General features: G+C 43.0%; 1 protein-coding gene across 5 annotated transcripts in view; it reads right to left on the reverse strand.

Annotated features, from left to right (window-relative positions):
- Window positions 1-19,594, reverse strand: part of WDTC1 (WD and tetratricopeptide repeats 1) — a 63,120-nt gene extending 43,526 nt beyond the window's left edge. The window contains exons 1-4 of one of the 5 annotated variants that reach the window (XM_008519458.2): window positions 18,566-18,971; window positions 14,290-14,424; window positions 2,753-2,900; window positions 959-1,042 (exon numbers count right to left, since the gene is read on the reverse strand). In XM_008519458.2, the coding sequence (XP_008517680.1) occupies window positions 959-1,042; window positions 2,753-2,800 (132 nt within the window). In that variant the 5' untranslated portion in view covers window positions 2,801-2,900; window positions 14,290-14,424; window positions 18,566-18,971. Of the gene's footprint in view, window positions 1-958; window positions 1,043-2,752; window positions 2,901-14,289; window positions 14,425-18,565 lie in introns of all 5 variants that reach the window. The other 4 variants (XM_070597248.1, XM_070597239.1, XM_008519457.2 and 1 more) reach the window with 4 other exon arrangements.
- Between the last annotated feature and the right edge of the window lie 733 nt (window positions 19,595-20,327).

Consider the following 20,327-nt stretch of genomic DNA (forward strand, 5'->3'; position numbering starts at 1 on the left):
AGAAAATTCAATGTAAAGTATGATTACAATTTTGTAAAAACATGCAGGAGATAAAAGGAAGTATACAAAATGCTAATAGTAATTGTATTAGGGAGGTGGGACTAAAGCAATTTTTACTTACTTTTTCCATATTACTATTAATGTAGTCATATTTTATAATGGATAAAAGTTTATATTTAAAAGAAAGCAACAACAGTTATCTATAATATCATTACCTCGAGATAACACTGTTAACACTCAATAAATTTCTTTCTAGTCTTTTTCTAAGATCAACATAATCACTTAAAAACACTATCCTGAAGAAACCAAAGAGAATTCTTACTCAACCTGCAGATAACACTAAGTTGGATAGGATAGCTAAAAGTTGGATTCAAAACATGATCTTGAGGAAAGAAAGAGAATGGAACTAACATTATGGAGTCTCTGTGTTAGACACAATGAAAAACCTGAACTTCTGAAGCCTTGGCTCCCCATGGACGCACAGGACAACACTGGACAAGGTATGTGACCTTTCTAAACCCGTTTTTGTTTTTTTTTAATACCTTTTCTTTATCGACCTCCCCACAGCATTTCTTTGAAGCTATAATGAGAAAGCATGTGTGTGTGCACGTGTGGGTGTGTGTGTATAAAAATACTTTGTAAACTCTAAATTCTTGTTCAAAGGTGAGATCATCACCGTCCAAGCCAATAGTAAAAACAGTGGTGTGCAACTAAACAACCTTTTTTCAAGCACAGAGCAAATAATACAACCAAAACATAATTTCTGTGTGACCATGTCAATCACTAATCTTGATTCAGATTTGCCTGCCTAATAAAACTGCTGGAAAGGAGAGGTAACCTTCAGGTATGACCTGCAGAGAAAAACTTGTTTATGCTTGAATGATGCCAAGAGGATTGTCTGCAGGCAGAGGATGGAGAGCTGGCTATCTGCATCTAGGGTGCAAACTGGATCTCTTACCTGCAGCTCTGCTTCCAGGCCCAGTCGTCTGATAAAGGGGTCAGTGACATGGTAGCGCCGCTCAAAGCTCAGGGCACCCCGCTCCTGGGAGACAGAAACAAACTCATAGTTTCATTGACTCAATTCAACATGATTTACTATGTGCCTCTTATGTGTCCAGCTCTGTGCTGGGCACCACAGGAACTAGAAAAGATAAGAAATTGGCTGGCAGTAGCTTGCACTGTACTTGGGCAGGGATTAGAGAATGACAGAAGAAAATATATAATTAAGCACTAAGTTGTGCTTGTTGGGTTACAAAAAAAAGTCAAAAATGAAAAAAAGGAAAGAAAAAATTGGAAACAATAAATAGGGAATTTTTCCATATTTAGGCTGGAGAGGGTGGGCACTGTCTTTAGGATACATAGTGTAGGGAATATACAAAGAAAAAAAATAACTTGCATGGACCCCCCAACTCTACGATCCTGTGCCTCTAGGAAATGGTCCTTGCCCTTGAGGGCCACTCAGTCTAATGAAATCACAAAAAAACCTATAAATGGACAAAGCTCCAAAAGGATTCAAGGATGCAGGGAAAAATACACAAAACACAGACTAACGTGCACCAAGTACATGGCTCATGTACAGGGCTGGACTCAATCCTTCTGGATGATGACCACAGCTTACACTGCAGGCCACTTAATTTTTAAAGATTTTTAATTAGGGGCCGGCCCGGTGGCACAGTGGTTAAGTTCGCTCGTTCCGCTTCGGTGGCCCAGGGTACACCGGTTCAGATCCCAGGTGCAGACAAGGCATTGCTTGGCAAGCTATGCTGTGGCAGGCGTCCCACATATAAAGTAGAGGAAGATGGACACACATGTTAGCTCAGGGCCAGTCTTCCTCAGCAAAAAGAGGATTGGTAGCTGATGTTACCTCAGGGTTAATCTTCCTCAAAAAAAAAAAAGATTTTTAACTAAAAATTTTTTTAGCACTTAACCTTTTCAAAGAACTTTCTTATGTTCTTTTGGATTTCATTCTCAAGATCAGTCTGCAGGCACTCAGACATTATCACTTAATGTCACAACAGAATATCACAACAGAAAACTGAGACACAGGGAGGTAAAATAAAGTCTTATATGTAGTTAATTAGGGCAATGGTGAGGTTCAGCTCCTGACCCCAGCTTGGGGTACTACAGAAGAACAACATGTCTTGGTTGAATCTCTTCCGTTAAATCCCCGTCCTCCTTTACTGAGGGTTTCCCTGACAATGCCTGGGCTACCTCGCTAAATGAACTTGACTGCCCAGTCATCCATTCATCTCACAGTATTGGAGTGTCTTCTGTGTACAGACTGCAGAGGACAGGTGCAGGCTTTGGTACAGGAGACCCTCAAAGAAGAGAAGAGAAGAAAGTCTAAGCTGACCTGGGACTAAGACTCTCCCAGATTCTGTTATACATACAACTTATCTCCCAGAACAACATGAAGAAGCTATGTTTACTCCTGCTGCATCCCCTTCCACACACACGGATGTGCACACACATGCACAACACACTGATCAGCCTCCCCTCATCAGCCTCCATTAATCTCAGCAGCCCACGTACAAGCATTTGGACAGAGGAGTCTCCATGAATTCCATGTTCTCGGGTAAAAGAAGATGGGAGTCAAGAGACCTTGATTCTAGTCCTGGGTCTAATTAGCCACTCATTAGCTATGTGACTTTAAGCAAGTCACAGACTGTAAACCTCCGTTTCATCAGCTGTAAAATGAATCTGTGGAAGAAAAAGGAGCTCATGTTCTGGTTCAAAGGTTTGGGCTGCTTACCTTGATCTGCCTACGGATGAGGTCTCTAGTTATGTTGACTTTTGCCATCTTCTCTTAATGGATTCAACAGAAGGAAGCTATAGAAGGATCTTCAGGACCCTTGAGCATTCCAGCCAAGCCCAGGTCCACAAGACACACATTTAATTACCTGGGGAAAAAACATCATCAAACCTTGCAGGATGGAATAAGGTGGCTTCAGAGACCTGATTCCACCCCTCAAACTGCCCACCAGCCCACCCAGTAAACTGGCTATAGCCTATGGTTTATGACACGATAGGCCTACTCCACAGCGGTGAAGAACCTCTGGAGGGTGTAGGGGGTAGGAGGGCGGGGAGACAATGACTCACAGCCACAGGAAGTATTGGAACACACACTGAAGGAGTCATGTGTGCCTCACCATAAAATGGGGAGTTGGATATGAGTATGAAGGAAGATGGAAGTATATCTTGAAGGTAAGAACAAGGCACACAGCACGAAAGATGTCCAGTTTCACTTGCTCAGTATGCATCTGTGGCAACCAGTCTGAAACTTTTATTTATGCTTCAAATCCCTGACCCTCAGCTTAGCTTTCGCCAAAACCAAATCAGTATCACAGACAGAACACCCAACCATCTAACAGATTCACAGAATCAAAGAGCAGACAGGAAATATAATGGTGACCATGTCCAAGATACAATCCAATAGAGAAATCCCCCTTCACAATCCTGATAGGTAGGCTTTCTGTCTCATGACCTCTTGAAGCAACTCATTCCTCTATTATACAACTGACAGTGAGAAAGACCTAGTAACCTCATTTCTGATAATTTACCATAAGAAAACACAAAATATAAGAAACAGAAAAGTTGCACACCCAAGCATACCCATCACAGATTTCGTAACAGCAAAAAAATTAAAAACACCCAAGTTTCCAATGATAGAGGAACAGCCAAATAAGGTATAGCCATATGATATTACACAGCATTAGAAATGCTACTTACGAAGGAAAAATGCTTACATCCCAACAAACGTTTATATAATAACATGATGCTTTTTCAATAAACAAAATTATCACAGCTATGTTTAAGAAAGGAAATATAGGGGCCGGCCCAGTGGTGTAGTGGTTAAGTTCGTGCACTCTGCTTCAGCGGCCTGGGGTTCACAGGTTCGGATCCCCAGCGTGGACCTAGCACCGCTCATCAAGCCACGCTGTGGTGGCATCCCACATAAAACAGAGGAAGGTTGGCACAGATGTTAGCTCAGTGACAATCTTCCTCAAGCAAAAAGTGGAAGACTGGCAATAGATGTTAGCTCAGGGCCAATCTTCCTCACACACACAAAAATAAAAATAAAAAATAATAATAGCCGTCTTTGGATAATAGTATGACTGACATTTTTCCTTTTACTTTATGAAGTTTTCAAATTTTTTCTAAAAAAGCACATTAATTTTGTAATCAGGCGGAAAAAATAAACCATCAGCTTTTAAAATAAAGTTCTGTCACCTGTTTATTTCCACCTTTTGGTCCCGGTTCCACCTCTAGAGCCACATAGAAGGTCTAGTCTTTCTTCCCCATGATGGCCCTTTGTACGGTGATGATGGCTCTCAAGGCCCACCAGGCCTCTCTGTCAACCCTCCCAAGCCAGCAAGACCTCCCGAGGCCACTGCTGGATCTCCTGCCTCTGGCTTTCCATCAGCTGGCCTCCTGCAGATGCCCAGCTTCCTGAAATCACACCTTTCTCCACCTGATCTGTGGGCAGACTCCTTCCTTTCCTTTGGCATTTAACCTACAAAAGGAAACTCTCTATATAAACACCACGTTATTGCGGATTTTTTTTCTTTAGTGCCAGGCACACAGTAGGACAATAAAGAACTTGCTGCCTGATGTTCGTATTCAGTCAAAGTTCTTTGGGGCTTATGCCTCCATGATCTGTTTTGGGATCATAGGTTCTTAAAAGGGCAAGAACCTTCCCTTAAAATGTGGAAGCTATCAGCACTGCATCTTAGTGAGCATTACCAAGGAGATATGGAAGTCACTAACACTACCTAGGATCACAAAACCTGGGAGCACCAAGAACATCAAGGGATGTCAACTGAGAACAACTACAGTTTCATGATGGCTTTTCCAAGGGCCTTTGGCCATCAAATTAAAAATGTGAATTTGAACAAACTGACATAAAGTAAACAATGGCCTGCAATTGTGTTTATGGTTCTGGTTTGTGATATAACGGTCAGAGCCAAAACAACAACAGTAACTTCCCTCACAATCACCAAGAATATGGGGTAAGGCTCAGAGTGGAAAGAACACCAAAGTCAGTGAGCATATCTGGTATTAACACCAGCACGTGGCCTTGGTCAAGCCTCCATCTCTCCAAGTCAGTACTCACTCCTGTGACTCCCAGGCACAGGAGGCGCTGGAACAAGCACTGAAGGGGCCACGCATGCTTCACCAGAAACAGCCTCACTCTCTACCCCAACATCCTTTTCCTTAGAAGACTTCTGGGAAAGTCAAATGAAATAATGTTAAGTAAAAAGTTTTTTGTTTAATTCTATTTTGAAAAGAATAAAAATACTTTTATCTGCTAAGAAATAGTAAGTTGCCAAATATTATGCACTTACTATGTACCAGGAATTGTGCTTAGTGCTTTATGGTCATTCATTCAACAAATGAGCACAAGAAGCTTCCACTATATGCCAGGTACTATTCCAGGCCCAGGGGATTCAGCAGTGAACAAAACAGGCAAATTCCTTACTCTCATGGTACTTACATTCTAGCATTCTAGAGGGGACAGATAATGAATGATAATACAAATGAAATAAGAATATATCCAGTAATGAGAAGTGCTACGATGAAAATAAAACAGGTTGATACAAGAGTGACTGATGGGCTACTTTTAGACTGGAGGTCAAAGAAGATGTAGTGCACATCCGTGCAGTTTTCTGGCTGCTTAGCATCTGAATCCCTTCCTGTATTTTGGGAATTTCCCATCTAATGAGTCTGGTGGGAGGCATAGCGCCTTTCCACTATGAAGTGAGAACGGTGGAGACTAAGATTCTCTTTCTGAGGCTTGCTTGCAGCTAGAGTGCGTGTATACGGCCCTGGCTATGGCAACCAGACACATCAGCCCCAGACCTTAATTGGGATCTGGGATCAAAGAATAAGAGGACCACGGAGAGTCCACGATAGCAGCAAGGAGTGGCTATAGTGGCCATTAAGGTCCAGTCAGCTGGTGGTAGTGGTGTAAGCTGTATAAGTGGCAGCAATGACCTCATGGACTGGTTCTGTGAATGATTTTGGCTGTGGGTCCTGGCTGCTTCCCAGTTTCCCTTGTTCGAGCCCATTCTTCAAGCCTGGCTTTGTGGCCTTCTCTGATATTTTGTGAGTTTCCCTACTATCCTTTCAATAATCAGCTGAGGTTGGTTTCTGTTGCTCACAAGTACAAATCTTGCCTGATACAAAGGGGCTCTCTGAGAAGATGACATTCAAGGAGCAACATGAATAACAAGAAGTCGCAAAGAACCATGGGAGACCCTTCTGAGGAAAGAGAACAACCAGTGCTAAGGCTGTAGAGGAAGACTGGTTCAAAAAGCTTGTATGGTAGATGCTGTTACTATCATCGTTTTGTAGATAAGGAAATAGAGTCGTGGACATGAAACAATTTTCACTATGTCACACAGCTAATAGACTGGAGCTGGAGCAGGCATTCAAACCCAGAGCTGTATGCACTTTTAACCATCATGGTATGTAATTCTTAGAGTAATGATCACCATGAGAATCCACCAAAAGAGCCAACTAAATTGTCACTACTCATTCATTAATTTTCTTAAAACATTCACTGAGTATTTACCAAGTACCAAGCACTGTGCTAGACATGGGGGAATACTGAGATGGAAGACATAGTATCTATACCAAGACAGCACAGAATCAAAGGCAAGGCGCTTTAGCTAAGATTGGTGTGCGGCTTGAAAATACTAAAAGGAACAAGAGGAGGATAAAGCAGAGAAACCAGACAAGCAAAAAACCAACACAATTCAGGTAAATGGCAAGAAGGAAACTGGGATTTAAAACAATATCAGACTGGTAGGCAGAGATTTAAAATACCAAAATGTCAAATTTATTAATTTTTTTAAAGATTTTACTTTTTTCCTTTTTTCTCCCCAAAGCTCCCTGGTGCATAGTTGTATATTCTTCATTGTGGGTCCTTCTAGTTGTGGCATGTGGGATGCTGCCTCAGGGTGGTTTGATGAGTAGTGCCATGTCCGCGCCCAGGATTTGAACTGACGAAACACTGGGCCACCTGCAGTGGAGCATGCGAACTTAACCATTCGGCCATGGGGCCAGCCCCCAAAATGTCAAATTTAATATAACTATTGTTCAGTTAGCATTTTGGTGAACATTTCTGTTCCCATCCTGAGAAGAAATGATGGCATCCTGGCAGACAGCTCTTTTTGGAGCACGGCTACCTTCTCCCCTCTCAAGGAAACAGGGATTCAATGCCTTTCCACAAACTTTTACAAGCAGACAAGCGTAACTGGAAACACTTCTACGAAGAGATTATTTAAAGGGTTCATATCGGGGGGAAACACTCTCAGATCTACCAAGGAGCACAACTAGTTTCATATTTCAGTCCAAAAATCTCTCAAATATAAATAATCAGATAAATAAATGAACAGTTATTTTAATATGAGAAGGTTTAATCATGGCCAGATTTTAAAAGCATTATTTCAAGGAGGGCTCTGAAATAGTCAATTCTACAGAGTAAAGAACTCATAGACGTGGAATGATATGAATGAAAGATTTGGAACTGGCAAAGGAAGTTATATATACGATTAAACACTAGAAAAGACTCTATCAAGGGGATTTCTATCTCGGGTGCAGTATGCAAATTACATAATATTTGGTTCTGCTGAGAAGGAAAAAAACTGAAATAAGTGACTTCAAGAATCCATAAGATAAAATTTTCAATGCCTATTGTCCCAGGCACTGTGGCGGACTTCGAAAATATGGCAAAGAACAAGACAAACACAGATCCTTCTCTTCAAGAGCACACAATATAGTCGTCATTAACTGAATGCCAATGGCACCAAAGCTACTGTAATCAGAACTCCATAGAGGGACTAAAAAAGGCTAATTTAACCAAATGACCAAAATAGATAGCTAGGACAGTAAACTGAGAAAGAACAGCATGGAATAATAAATTAAATCTTGTTTATACTCATTTATTCATCCAACTTAAAACAAAGTACAAAAATGACACTGCAGAAAACAAACTAAACATGACAGTAGAATAAAAAGGACAACTTGGAAACCACTAAGGAAAATGAGAACTTAAACACACCACAAGCAACTTTTAATGTATATTCTTCATTCTAAAGATAGCACTAACTGAATAGACCCTTATTTTCACACTTAAAGATTTAACAACATTGAGGGTTAATTTGTTTTCAGAACACGAAAGCTCAATAAAAACTTTCTCTAGCTAGAGTACAGAGGTTTAAGAATGGCATGTACTGTACTTTAGAATATTGCAGGCCAGCTCCAGTTGATACTCAACGAAAAGGAGGAAGGAGGAAGCCAGTTTCTGGGTGTTGGGAATATGAAAAATATAAAAATACCTAAGGCACAGAGAAAAACATATGACATAATGTTATAAAGAAAATATGAGCTGCTATGCAGATGTTACACCTCCCAAAAGGTATTCTATGCCTGGAGTCCTAAAATGCCTAACATATCACCACTTAACCCCATCCCTTCCACAAACTTTTAACCTAGGCTACTGGGAAACTTTCTTCCATGGGCATATGTCTACTATTATAAAGGAAGCTAATAAGAAAACAAAATTCAATTAACAGCTTGATTTGGAGGAATTAATCTACTTCATAATGCAAAGGGTACCAGTAATATAATAGTCTGAGGTCAACAAGCCTTAGAACAAAGTACACCCAGTGAAGATTACGCATATGGAACCAAGGATTGAATGGTAATATCCAAACAAACATGAGAAACCACCCATTTCAGGTGTGCCACAGTCCTTTCTTGGGCTCTGGATAATGTAGCAGGAAAAGAAGCAAACTTAATATACTTAGGCACCTGGGCCTGAATTCTAGCCCCCTCACTGGGCCAATTGGCACCTCCTTAGGGAAGTTACTTAACCTTTCTGAGTTTCAGTTTCCTCATTCGTAAAACTGGGATGCTAACCTACTTCAATGGGTTGTTGTGAGGAATGAATGATGAAATATATACGAAAGTACATGATAGTACCTGGATTGTAGTACATGCTCAACAGATGTTGGCCAAATCTGAATTCTACTAAGACCTGATTAACTCCTATTATCTATGCTCAGCTGCATGGTTACAATATTTCTCCCTTACTTCCTTTCCTACCACAGAGACAATGCTGACATTGGGGATTCCACTGTAGGATGGGGGGGCATTATTACAGTAGCTAAAAGTATTATTCATAATAGCTAAAAAGTGGAAACAGCCCAAATGTCCAACAACTGATGAATGGATAAACATAATGTGGTATATACATACAACGGAATGTTATTTGGCCATAAAAAGGAATGAAGTACTGCTACATGCTACAACACAGATGAACTTTGAAAACGCTATGCTAACTGAAAGAAGACCACATATCATATAATTCCATCTCTAGGAAATACCCAGAATAAGCAAATCTATAGCAAAGAAAGTAGATTTGTGGTTTCTTGAGGTTGGAGGGTTTGGGGGATAGAAGGATGACAGCTAAAGGATATGTTTCCTTTTTTTAAAAAAAATGTAAGTGAAATTCAGGTAACATAAAATTAATCATTTGAAAGTGTAAAACTCAGTGGTATTTAGTACATTCACAATGTTGTGCAACTATCACCTCCAGCTAGTTCCAAAGCATTTCTATCACCCCAAAAGAAAAGTCTATATCCATTAAATAGTTAGTCCTTAGTCCCTCCTCCCCTCAGCACCGGGCAATCCCCAACTTACTTTCTGTATCTATCAATTTACCCATTCAAAATATTTCATATAAATGGAACCTTTCAACACATGGTCTTTTCTGTCCGGCTTCTTTCACTTAGTATACATTTTGAGGTTCATCCATGTTGTAGTATGTATCAGTATTTCATTCCTTTTTATGGCTATTATTCCATTGCACTGATATGCCACATTGTGTTTATCCATTCATTCATTGGCTGTTGTGAACAGTGCTTCTACGAACATTTGTGTAAAAGTACCTGTTTGAGTACCTGTTTTAAATTGTTTTGGGTATATATCTAGGAGTGGAATTGCTGGGTCATATAGTATTTTTAACTTTTTAAGGAATCGTCAAACAGTTTTCCACGGCAGGTGTACCGTTTTACCTTCTCACCAGCAACGAACAAGGGTTCTATATCTCTACATCGTCACCAACAAGTGCTTCCCCCCTCCCCCCATTATAGCCATTCTAACAGGTGCAAAGTGGTATTTCATTGTGGTTCAGGATTTTTTTTGAGATGATGAATATGTTCTAAAATTGACTGGTGATTGTTACACACATCTATGAGTATACTAAAAATCACTGAATTATACACTTTAAGTGGGTGAATTGTATAGTATATGAATTATATCCCAACAAATTATTATACATACATAAAAAAACAAAGAAACTACTGATACTGGCAACAATGGATGAATCTCATAGATTCTGAGCAAGAGAAGCGAGACATAAAAACATATATACTGTATGACTACATTTATAATAAGTTCTAGAACAAACAAAATTACAGTTAAAAAAAAAATCAGAAGTGTTGCCTGGGGGCATGGAGATTGACAAGGATAGGAGATCTGAGAACTTCCTTGAGGGAGAGAAAGGTTCGATATACTGATGGGAAGATGGGTTACATGGTATTGGAAATACTGGTTACATGGGTATATCCATTTGTAAAAATTGTACAGTCAAGATTAGCGGATTTTAATGTTTGTAAATTTCAACTAAAAAATAGAATGGGAGGTGGAAAGCAGGGGAGGTATAGATGAAACAAGAATGGCAGAATGTTGACAGTTGTTGAAATAGGATGATGAGTGCATGGGGGTTCAATATACTGTTCTATTTATTTTGTATATATTTGGAATTCTCTCTAATAAAGTCCAAAAATCCTTCTTTCCTATCATAGAGTCATTCAAAACATGGAAGATTGATTAATGAAATGGAAAACCATTAATCACATAGTTAGAAAACCAGGTTCAACACATAAATAGACATTCCAGCCTTGGGGGGTAAAAAGACAAACCAAAAAGTCAACATACCTATAATGCTATGACAAGAAGGATATGCACCAAAAATGCTAGCCAGTGGTTATCTCTCTGGTAAGAAAACAGGCAATATTCTTTTCTTTCTGTTCCTCTGTATTTTCCAAGTATTCTACTGCTAAAATTTATTATTTTTATAATAATGTAGAAATAGCAGTTAGGAACCAGCTTTGGACTGAAAGGAACTTGAGTTTGAATCTGGCTCTACCACATGCTATGCTGTGTGATATTGGGCAAAATTATTTACCTTCTCTAAGCTCCTGGGTTTTTTTTTCCCCCTTTGGAAGATTAGCCTTGGGTAACATCTGCTGCCAATTCTCTTTCTGCTGAGGAAGAGACTGGTCCTGAGCTAAGAGCTGTGCCCATCTTCCTCTATTTTATGTGGGATGCCTGCCACAACAAGGTTTGACAAACGGCACGTAGGTCTGCACCCGGGATCCAAACCTGAGAACCCCAGGCCGCCAAGCAGAACATGAGAACTTAACTGCTGTGCCACCAGGCCGGCCCCTCCTGGGTTTTTGGGTTTTTTTTAAGATTGGCCCTGAGCTAACATCTGTTGCCAATCTTCGTTTTTTTTTCCCTTCTCCCCAAAGCCCCCCAGTACATAGTTGTATATTCTAGTTGTAGGTCCTTCTAGTTGTGCTATGTGGGACACTGCCTCAAGATGGTTTGATGAACACTGCCAGGTCCACGCCCAGGATTGGAACCACGAAACCCTGGGCCACCAAAGCAGAGCATGTGAAGTTAACCACTTGGCCATGGGGCCAGCCCCGCTCCTAGGGTTTTCTGAACCTGCAATGTAGGTATATGTAATAACAGCTATCTCACAGAGTTATTTGGAACATTAAATGAGCTAATGCATTGCATAGTACTTAGCACAATACCTGCCATGTGGTAAGAGCTCAAGAAACACTTCAATAAAAACTTTCATCTGTTACATGAGATAATAACAGTACCTACCTCATAGGCTGCTGTGATGGTTACATAGGATAACTGGCACACCGTAATACTTACTAAGTGTGAGTGACAGTATCACTTGTAATAAGAAAAAATTGTTTAAAAAAAGCTTCCCCCTAAAAAGTGAGACACAGAGCTGCCACATGACTCAGAAATTCCACTCCTAGGTACCTACCCAAGAGAAATGAAAATATATGTCCACATGAAAATTTGTATATGAATGTTCACTCATAGCAGCACTGGTTATAACAGCCCTGAAGCAGAAACAACCCAATGTCCATCAATGGATAAATAAAATGTGGTATATCCATGTAATAGAATATTATTCAGCCATAAAAAGTAATAAAGTACTGAATCATGCTACAACATGGATGAAACAAAAACATTATGCTAATTGAAAGAAGCCAGACAAAAAAGCCACACATTGTAAGAATCCATTTATCTGAAATGCCAAGAATAGGAAAAGCTATAGAAATAGAAAGTAGATTAGTGGTTGCCTAGGATTGAGGGGGAAGATGGGAGTGATTGCGGGTGGGCAGTGATAGCTGGAGGATATGAGTTTCTTTTCGAGGGTGAGGAAAATGCTCTGGAATTACATAGTGGTGATGGTCGCACAACTTGGTGAATATATTAAAAAGTGCAGAACTGTACACATCAAAAGGGTAGATTTTATGGTATGTGAACTATATTGCAATTATAAAAAAGAAAGAAAAGCCTCCAAACCCTTTCTTCTTTTCTCTACCTCAAAATCACAACTTATGCAAAGAAAATTTAGTTCTCACCCTTTCCTTCATCTGTCTCCTACCTTGAACTGTAACTGTTTATGTGACTTTTCTTCCTTAAAAGACTAAAAGCATCCTAAGGGTCAGCTCTTCATCTGATTCATCTATTGGTCCTCCTAGGTCTCCAAGGAGTGATGTGGGCTAGCAGGTGCCAATAAACTCTTGCTGAAGGAACAACAGCGTGACTACCTTGCATTTAGATAGTGTTTTATAACTATCAGAGTGCTTTCATTCATGCTTTTAATTTGAACTTCACAACAATCCTGTGAGGAAGCTGGAAAGCTACTATCATCCCCATTTAACAAGGGAGAACTGAAGCACGATGCTATGTGGTACTGAGGAAAAGCACTGGACTAGGATCTAGGGTCTTGTGCTCCAGACCAGGCTCTGCCTCCTACTGGCTGTATGACCCTGAGTGAGGCATTTCACTCTCTCAGCCTATTTCTCCACCTGTAAAACGAGCGGCAGACTCTGAGATGACCTACAAAACCCCTTCCAATGCCACTAGCCTATGATTCTAAGGACACACTGCTGGGTAGCAGTAGACTGGAGATGGAACCCAAGCCATCTGTATTCTCTTTCCTCTGGACATGCTGCCTCCCACTGCAGGGAGTGCCCCCAGCCCGAGTGACAACTGACCCCCTTTCAACATTCTGAATTATGCAAAAGATGTACGCAAGTTTCCTTTCACTCTATTTGTGGTGGTTTTCCTACTGGAGCAATCCTATAGAAGAGAAAAAAGTGCAGTTCCAATGCATAAAGCTCACTGGAACTAGCATAATAAAACAAAAAGAGTGGGGCCATGGAGTCCCACAGACTTAAGCTTCAAATCCCAGTTCTGCCACCTACTTTCTGTGAGACAGCACTTCTAAACACCAGTTTCCTAATCTGTAAAACAGGGATGACGCCTACCTTTGCAGAGTAATGAGGAAAGGAAGAGCCACACATGTAAAAAGCCTGACACTGAGCCTGGTAAATAATACTTACTGAATAGTCTAAGCATTTTACAAGTGTTATCTGACAGATTCCTCACAACAACTTCATGAGATAGGTACTATTATTATTCCCATTTTACAGATAAAGGATCTGAGGCACAGAGAAGTTAATTTGCCCCAAGCTACATTTATTAAATGGAGAGTCAAACTAGATAGTTTAACTCCAGGGCCCAGGCTGTTGGCCACTAAAAGATAGTTACTATTACTTTCTTTAATCAGACCATGTCCATGCTGTCTCGCCTAAAAGAAACTTTGTCTCTCACCATTCCTCAGGATTAAACTAAGGAATCAAAATCACTTCGACTCTGCTGGTCTCAAACACAAAATTAAAGAGTGCATTTCAGGGTCATGGACTAAGTTGGCACAAGGACAGCATCTGGGAAACGTGTGGTTGATACGACAGGCCCAACAGCAAAGTATTTTTGGAAAAGTTCTTTGTCATCTTTGGGGTTCCTGGCTCAAATGAGCCCCCATTTGGGACTTCTCTGTGGAAGTCCATCCTAGGAAATGCTTCACTTTCTAGAAGGCTCTGGATGAAAACTCACCTTGATGTCTTCTCTGCCTGAGTGGGTTCTGTATCGCCATTTGAGCTTTGTGAAAAATGTTCCTTGAAGTTTTCAGAACTTTGCTTTTCAGTGATCATAGCTAATTTATCTGCCTTCTCCTAGGGCCACAATTACCTTAAGGTAGTAGAAGGGAACAGAAAGAGAAAAGGGAGCATATTTTGATAATGCTGTCCTCTCTCACTGTATTTAAGAGCATCCACAGTCTTGGATTCTGGCTTTAACTTGCATCCTTCCGGATCCCACCATGATTTAATTATCTCTCACAGGGAAGCCTTTGACATTTCACCCTCTAACTTTACTCCTAGCAGAAAGGTCAAGGAAAGCTAAACCAATCAATTGGAAATGCCTCCTTTCTAATTTAATTTCAGCTGTGTTATATCCAGACGTCTGACTCAGGAGGGAAGCAGGTAAGTCATCGGCATCCAAACACTCGGGCCTCAACTGATGAAGCTGCCTGACCAGAAACGCCTGATTCCCATTCCAAGAAAGTCTCCCTAAAAAGTTCGGGGATAAGCACAGTTTTATGCTTTCTGAAAGTAGAATCTGGGAGTTATGAACAAGGACAAAATTTTATCAAGGTCCTGATCCTAACACTGCCTCAGAGAGCCCCTGATAGCTACCTGGGCAAGGTCTGATTCTGGTCCATCCCCCTCCCCAAGAAAATGGGGTTAATAACCTCCCCAGATGGCTACAGGGATTAAGGGTTATTATTCTTGGCATGCACGTCTGTCACAGCTCTAGCAGTTGTGACCTTGTTCATCCTAAGACATTAAATATAAAAATGCAAATAGTGATCCCTGAATCTGATGCTACAGTAGGGTGAGAATTTCCTTTCCACAAGGCCTTTGACACAGTCTCCTGTACTCCAACCTGTTGGCTAAATCCGCCTCTTATTCAGGCCTCAAGTTTTTAAGGTATTAGTCACTAACACCACAAAGCCCTTCAAGCAGTAGGCAGCTATTATTAACAGCACAAAGAACAAGCCCCAGAACTCTCACAGTTTCAGTGAGGCCCGAATTCACCTTAAAAGTGCCAAAGTGGAACCTCCTTACCCCCAAACACAGGCTCTTGAGGGCAATCAGTGAGGTCTAGTGAAAAGCATACATTACATCATTTAGTCCTCAAAAACTCATTGTAAGTTAGGTGCTGTCATAAGTCTTATTTCACAGATGAGGAAACTGTAGCTCCAAGAGGACATGTGATTTACCCCACGTGACACAGCTAAGAAGGTGCAGACACAGGTTCAAATGTTAGCTATGTAACCTCCAGCATATATATATTTTTTTACTTTCTGGAGCCTCAGTTTCCTCATTTGTAAAGTGGGGATAATGACAATACCTACCTCATAGGGAATTTCTGAGGATTAAATGAGATATTGTAGGAAATCTGTCTAGCAAGTGCCTCGCACAAAGTAAGTATTTAATACATGTTAGTTTTTTACAGATCAAAATGACAGAAGTTTGATATCATTTCCACATAATAAAAGAATTTAAAATACTAAAAGACCACTTAGTCCGATTACCTGCAGAAGGATGAACTCCTCTACCATATTCTTGATAAGAAGTGGCATTGGCAAAGCCTCTTCTTGAATACCTCCAATGACAGGTAACTCACTCCCTCACAAGGCAGCCCATTTTGTTTTTAGAAAGCCAAATTCTCTGCTATCAAGCCAATGTCTACCTCTCAGAATTTCTGTCCTTTGATCCTAGTACTCCTTCCAAAACGACACAGAGAAAGTCCAGTTCCCTTTCCACATGACAGTTCTTCAAGTATTTGAAGGCAGGTATGGTGTTCTCCTAGGCTTTTAGCTTTGGTCCTTTCAGCTCATCCTCATGTATCACAGTCCCAGAGGAGTCAGACCTGGGTTTGAATTCTGATCCTCTCCCTTACTAGCTGTGAGACCTTAAGCAAGTTATTTAACCTCTCTGAACCTGTATCTTCATCTGTATAATAGGGAAAATGATTTTCACCTCACAGGGCAGTCATGAGGGTTAAATTAGATAAAGTAAAAACACTATCCAGCAAAGAGCCCAACATATACCAGGCCTTCAATAAATGCCAGTCACTTTTTAGGATGTATTCCAATTAGTAAATATCTCTCAAAGTAAATTAGTCAGAATTAAGTGTAATACCAAGGGATTGGTTTCAGATGGCAACTTCCAGGGCTTGGGTTTTTGAAGAGCTTTCTTCTTAGATAGCTAAAAAGAAAGCACAGCCTAGGAGTTATGTGGGTCCATCTGCAATGGCAGCCCAAAGATGCAGTGGAGAATCTGGAAAGGTGAGGATCAAAGAAGAAAGGAAATAGGATGGATCACTAAACCAGTGACCCAAAAGAAAAGGTGAGTATTACCATATTACATGTTGTCTATGACTCCCTCTCTGAGACCCAGGACTGCACATGCAGGCCACATTCCCTAATTCAAAAAGGAGAGGAGAAAAAGAAAAAGAATTAAGGAATAATTAAAACCACAGTTCCGGGTCTTCCTAACAGTTGGACCATCAGGATCCACAGATGTTTAGCAGAGGGCTTCAAGGTCTTCAGTTGTATCCTTCCAGATCCTCAAGTTCAGGTATGTGGAAATATTCTACAAATGATGTCTCATGAGTCAATACTGAGTTCCCTTCCAGGTAGAAAAGTTGTCAGCTCTGTGACAACTCTCAAACTCAAAACTGGCAAATCATCAATGTTAACACCATCGCCATAATCATTACACATATTCTCTTTCCTTCAGTGACCTCAAGGGAAGGACTCCCAGGTAGAAACACGGATTGTTGTTCAGTTATTCTGCAGAGTTGACCCAAAGAACTGCTTCTACAAATTGAGATGTGACTTGAACATAAGTATCTCCAAAGAGGTCTAAAGAGGGAAGGATAGCAGGACCCCAGAATTAAAGCAGTATGATCACAAACTATGGCAGAAAAGTTTGTTTCCCACCTGTCAATGAAATACAACAACCTGCACTGAAGAAATCCATTGTTAGTCTCAGACGCAGCCCAAAGGAGCCTACTAGTTACTCCTTGGTTTGTGAAAGAGGATCTGGTTATTATACTCAACAGCCAAGATTCAATTCAATTAAAAATATAAACATTATAAGGAAGAATAAGCCAGAACTCAAACCAGAAATAGCCTTAAATAGTTCCTTCACCTCAGTTAACAGACTGGCCACCCAAGGACCGTAAGGTACAGAAAAGCTTAGTGCAGGCCACTGGGCATACTTGTGCCCTAGGAGGGGATTTCATAACGTCTGAGTCAGGAGGCGCCCTCAGAATAGTTTTCCTCTCAAAACTGTTTCAGTCTTCGTTAAAAGGCAACACTTCACCCTGATCATCTACCCCATCCTTCGGAAGAATGAGGAAGCTACAGCCACCCTACCAGGCTTCTAAACTCATAACTTGAGAGGAAAACTTTAAAGTTGCTCTACCACTACTCCAGGAAGTTAAAGAAAGTCATAGAAGAAAAGGACTTCGGGGAAAATAGTCAAATTAGGCTGTTAGATATTAGTCATAAGTCCCGGTACCTCTTTCCTAGAGACCCTAGTAGTACACCTGCAGAAGAGAGCCAGAGGGCACTAAGCAAATTCAACCTGGCTGGCAAGAAGGCGTCCCACTGCAGCTTTCAGAAACGAGAATTGGATCCTGCTGGTTCGCAGTCTCTCTTCTACTCTACACTTCCTATTTACCCTTTGAAATGGGCACTGAAAAGCCCGTTCCCAAGTAAAGGCCCTTTGTACAGCGCCACAGTCGCCTGGTGGAAACACCTTGGCAGAGTTCAGTTTAGTGCCAGGATGGGCCACTGAAGGCATCTGCAGCTGCCAGAAGCCTGGACACGGACGGACCGACGGACGGACAGACACACACACACAGAGGAAACCAAGTGAGCAGGTCAGGTCTACGTTGCCCTCCCGGCACTTCCACCTGCCCCCTTCTTCCTGAGACCGGAGCCAGATCAGATGTCAAACAAAAACTCCGCAAAAAAGTCCCGTGATGGGACGACTTCCACCTCTCCGTTGGCAGAGCCTCCCCCGACGTCCCGGCTAGCCCTCCGTCCCTATCCCGACCCCAGCCCGCTCTGCCCTCCGCCCCGGCGAGGCCTGCCCCCTCTCGGGACATCCCGGAGTCCCGAAGCGGGCAGGTTCAGACCCCCGGGCCGGCAGGACTAGGGCCGGCCCAGCGCTGGCGGCCCGTGTGTCGGGGCTGCGGGAGCGGGTCCTCGCCTCGGCGGCCGCGGAGGACAGGGGGCGGCGGCAACCCGTACCTGTCAGGCCTCTTCCCAGGACCAGCGGCGGCGCAACTTCAGGAGCCCATGTCCGTCCGGGGGGCCCGGCCCCTCTCCCGGGAGCGGGGGCGCGGATCCCGGGGAGGGGGCTGGGGGGCCTGGGCAGCTCTAGCCCCTTCCCATGCTCCCCGCCTGGCGCCTGGCCGAGGCCGGACAGCGCCTCCGCCCGCCCCTGCGCACAGCCTCACACCCGCGCGCACACACACTCACACTCCCTCGCGCGCTCTCACACACGCACTCCCCTCCCTCCTCCTCCTCTGTTTATCTCCTCCAGCTGTCTGGGGACCCAGGAGAAGCCCAGCACCGCGCCTGCGCCACGCAGTCTCCGCCCCCGGCCCGCGCTTCCCAGCCGGCGGCTACGCTACGGAGTCGGCGCCAGGCCGTTTCCAGAATGGCGAGCCGGGTCCCCCCACGCCCCGCGCCCGGTCAACGTCTGCTGCCGGTGGCGCCCACTAACCTGCTAGTGGGGGAGACCCGCACCGGCGCGACCAATCCGCCTTGCCGCTCGCCCGACCGGCAGCCAGTGGGCAGGCGGGAAAGTCGGGCTGAGCCCTGGGGCATTCTGGGAGTCGTAGTTTTTCTTCATCGGAGAGCTCCTGCAGAGCGGGCTCAGCCCGTCCAGTTGCCATTAGTTACCCGGACGCACCGCCTACCCCACATCCACATAAAATGCTCCCTCACGTCGCTTCTGGAACATCCCTCCACGCTCACCCATTGGCCCCTAGAGCTCGAAACAGGCTCCTAAGAGCCTCCTCGACACTTCCTCAGAGCCCCTGAATTGCGGGACCCTTCAGGCTGGGATCCCAGGCCCCCTAGGACCAAGCTTCGGCTTACTCCTTCCTTCTGCGGGGGAGGGGGGGCGGCGGGGGAGGGGGGCGGCGGGGGAGGGAGGGAGGGCGCTGAAGTGGCACATTCCTCTCTCTTGTCTCCTGGGCCTGAAGGAAGAGGAGAAAAAGGAATCAGTCCTACATCAAGCGGCCTGGAGGGGAGCAAGCCACACACACCTCTGGGAACCCTCAGGCTGATGGAAGAGACAGGGTCCATCTGAGACTGATGCCGAGGTCCTGCTGTTCCCACCTCTGAGGAAGAGAGGTAGTTCCAGCCTTGTGGAGTCCCAAGTCTGATGGAGGAGATACCTCCCTTCTAAAGAATTTCCCGAGGTGACAAGGGAGCATAATGCCTAACTTATGAAGGCAGAGACCAGGCTCCACCCATGAGGAGCCTCAAGTCAGAAAAGGAAGACAGTGTCATCTTTTGAGAATGGAAACTTGTCACTCATCCACAGGGTGCCATTTGTCAGATAATAATAATTTTCTTTTATTGAGTATTTACTATGTCAGCACTGTATTGAGTACAGTTCCTTAGATAGTTACTGTTACTATCTGTGTTTTGCAGAAGAGGAAGCTGAGGCAAAAAGAGTTTAAAAGCAACTTGCCCAGGGTCACATAGCTGATAAGGAACCAAGTTGAGATTCAAACCCAGATCTGCCTGACTCCAGAGTTTGAGCTTTTGAACACTGTCTGTCCCTCCAGTGAAAACCAGGAAGCACCCACCCTCAGGAAGGACTGAATATACATATTTAGCATTTGTAGTGTTTGTATCATGTTTATCACTCCATGAGTTGCTTGTTTTTTCCTGCTTCTGCTCATATCAAAAGTATGAGTTAGGGGCCGGCCTGGTGGCACAGCGGTTAAGTGCGCATGTTGGGCTTCCGTGGCCCGGGGTTCACCAATTCAGATCC

Source organism: Equus przewalskii, chromosome 2 (assembly GCF_037783145.1).
Source record: "Equus przewalskii isolate Varuska chromosome 2, EquPr2, whole genome shotgun sequence".
In the NCBI taxonomy this organism is placed as follows: domain Eukaryota; kingdom Metazoa; phylum Chordata; class Mammalia; order Perissodactyla; family Equidae; genus Equus; species Equus przewalskii.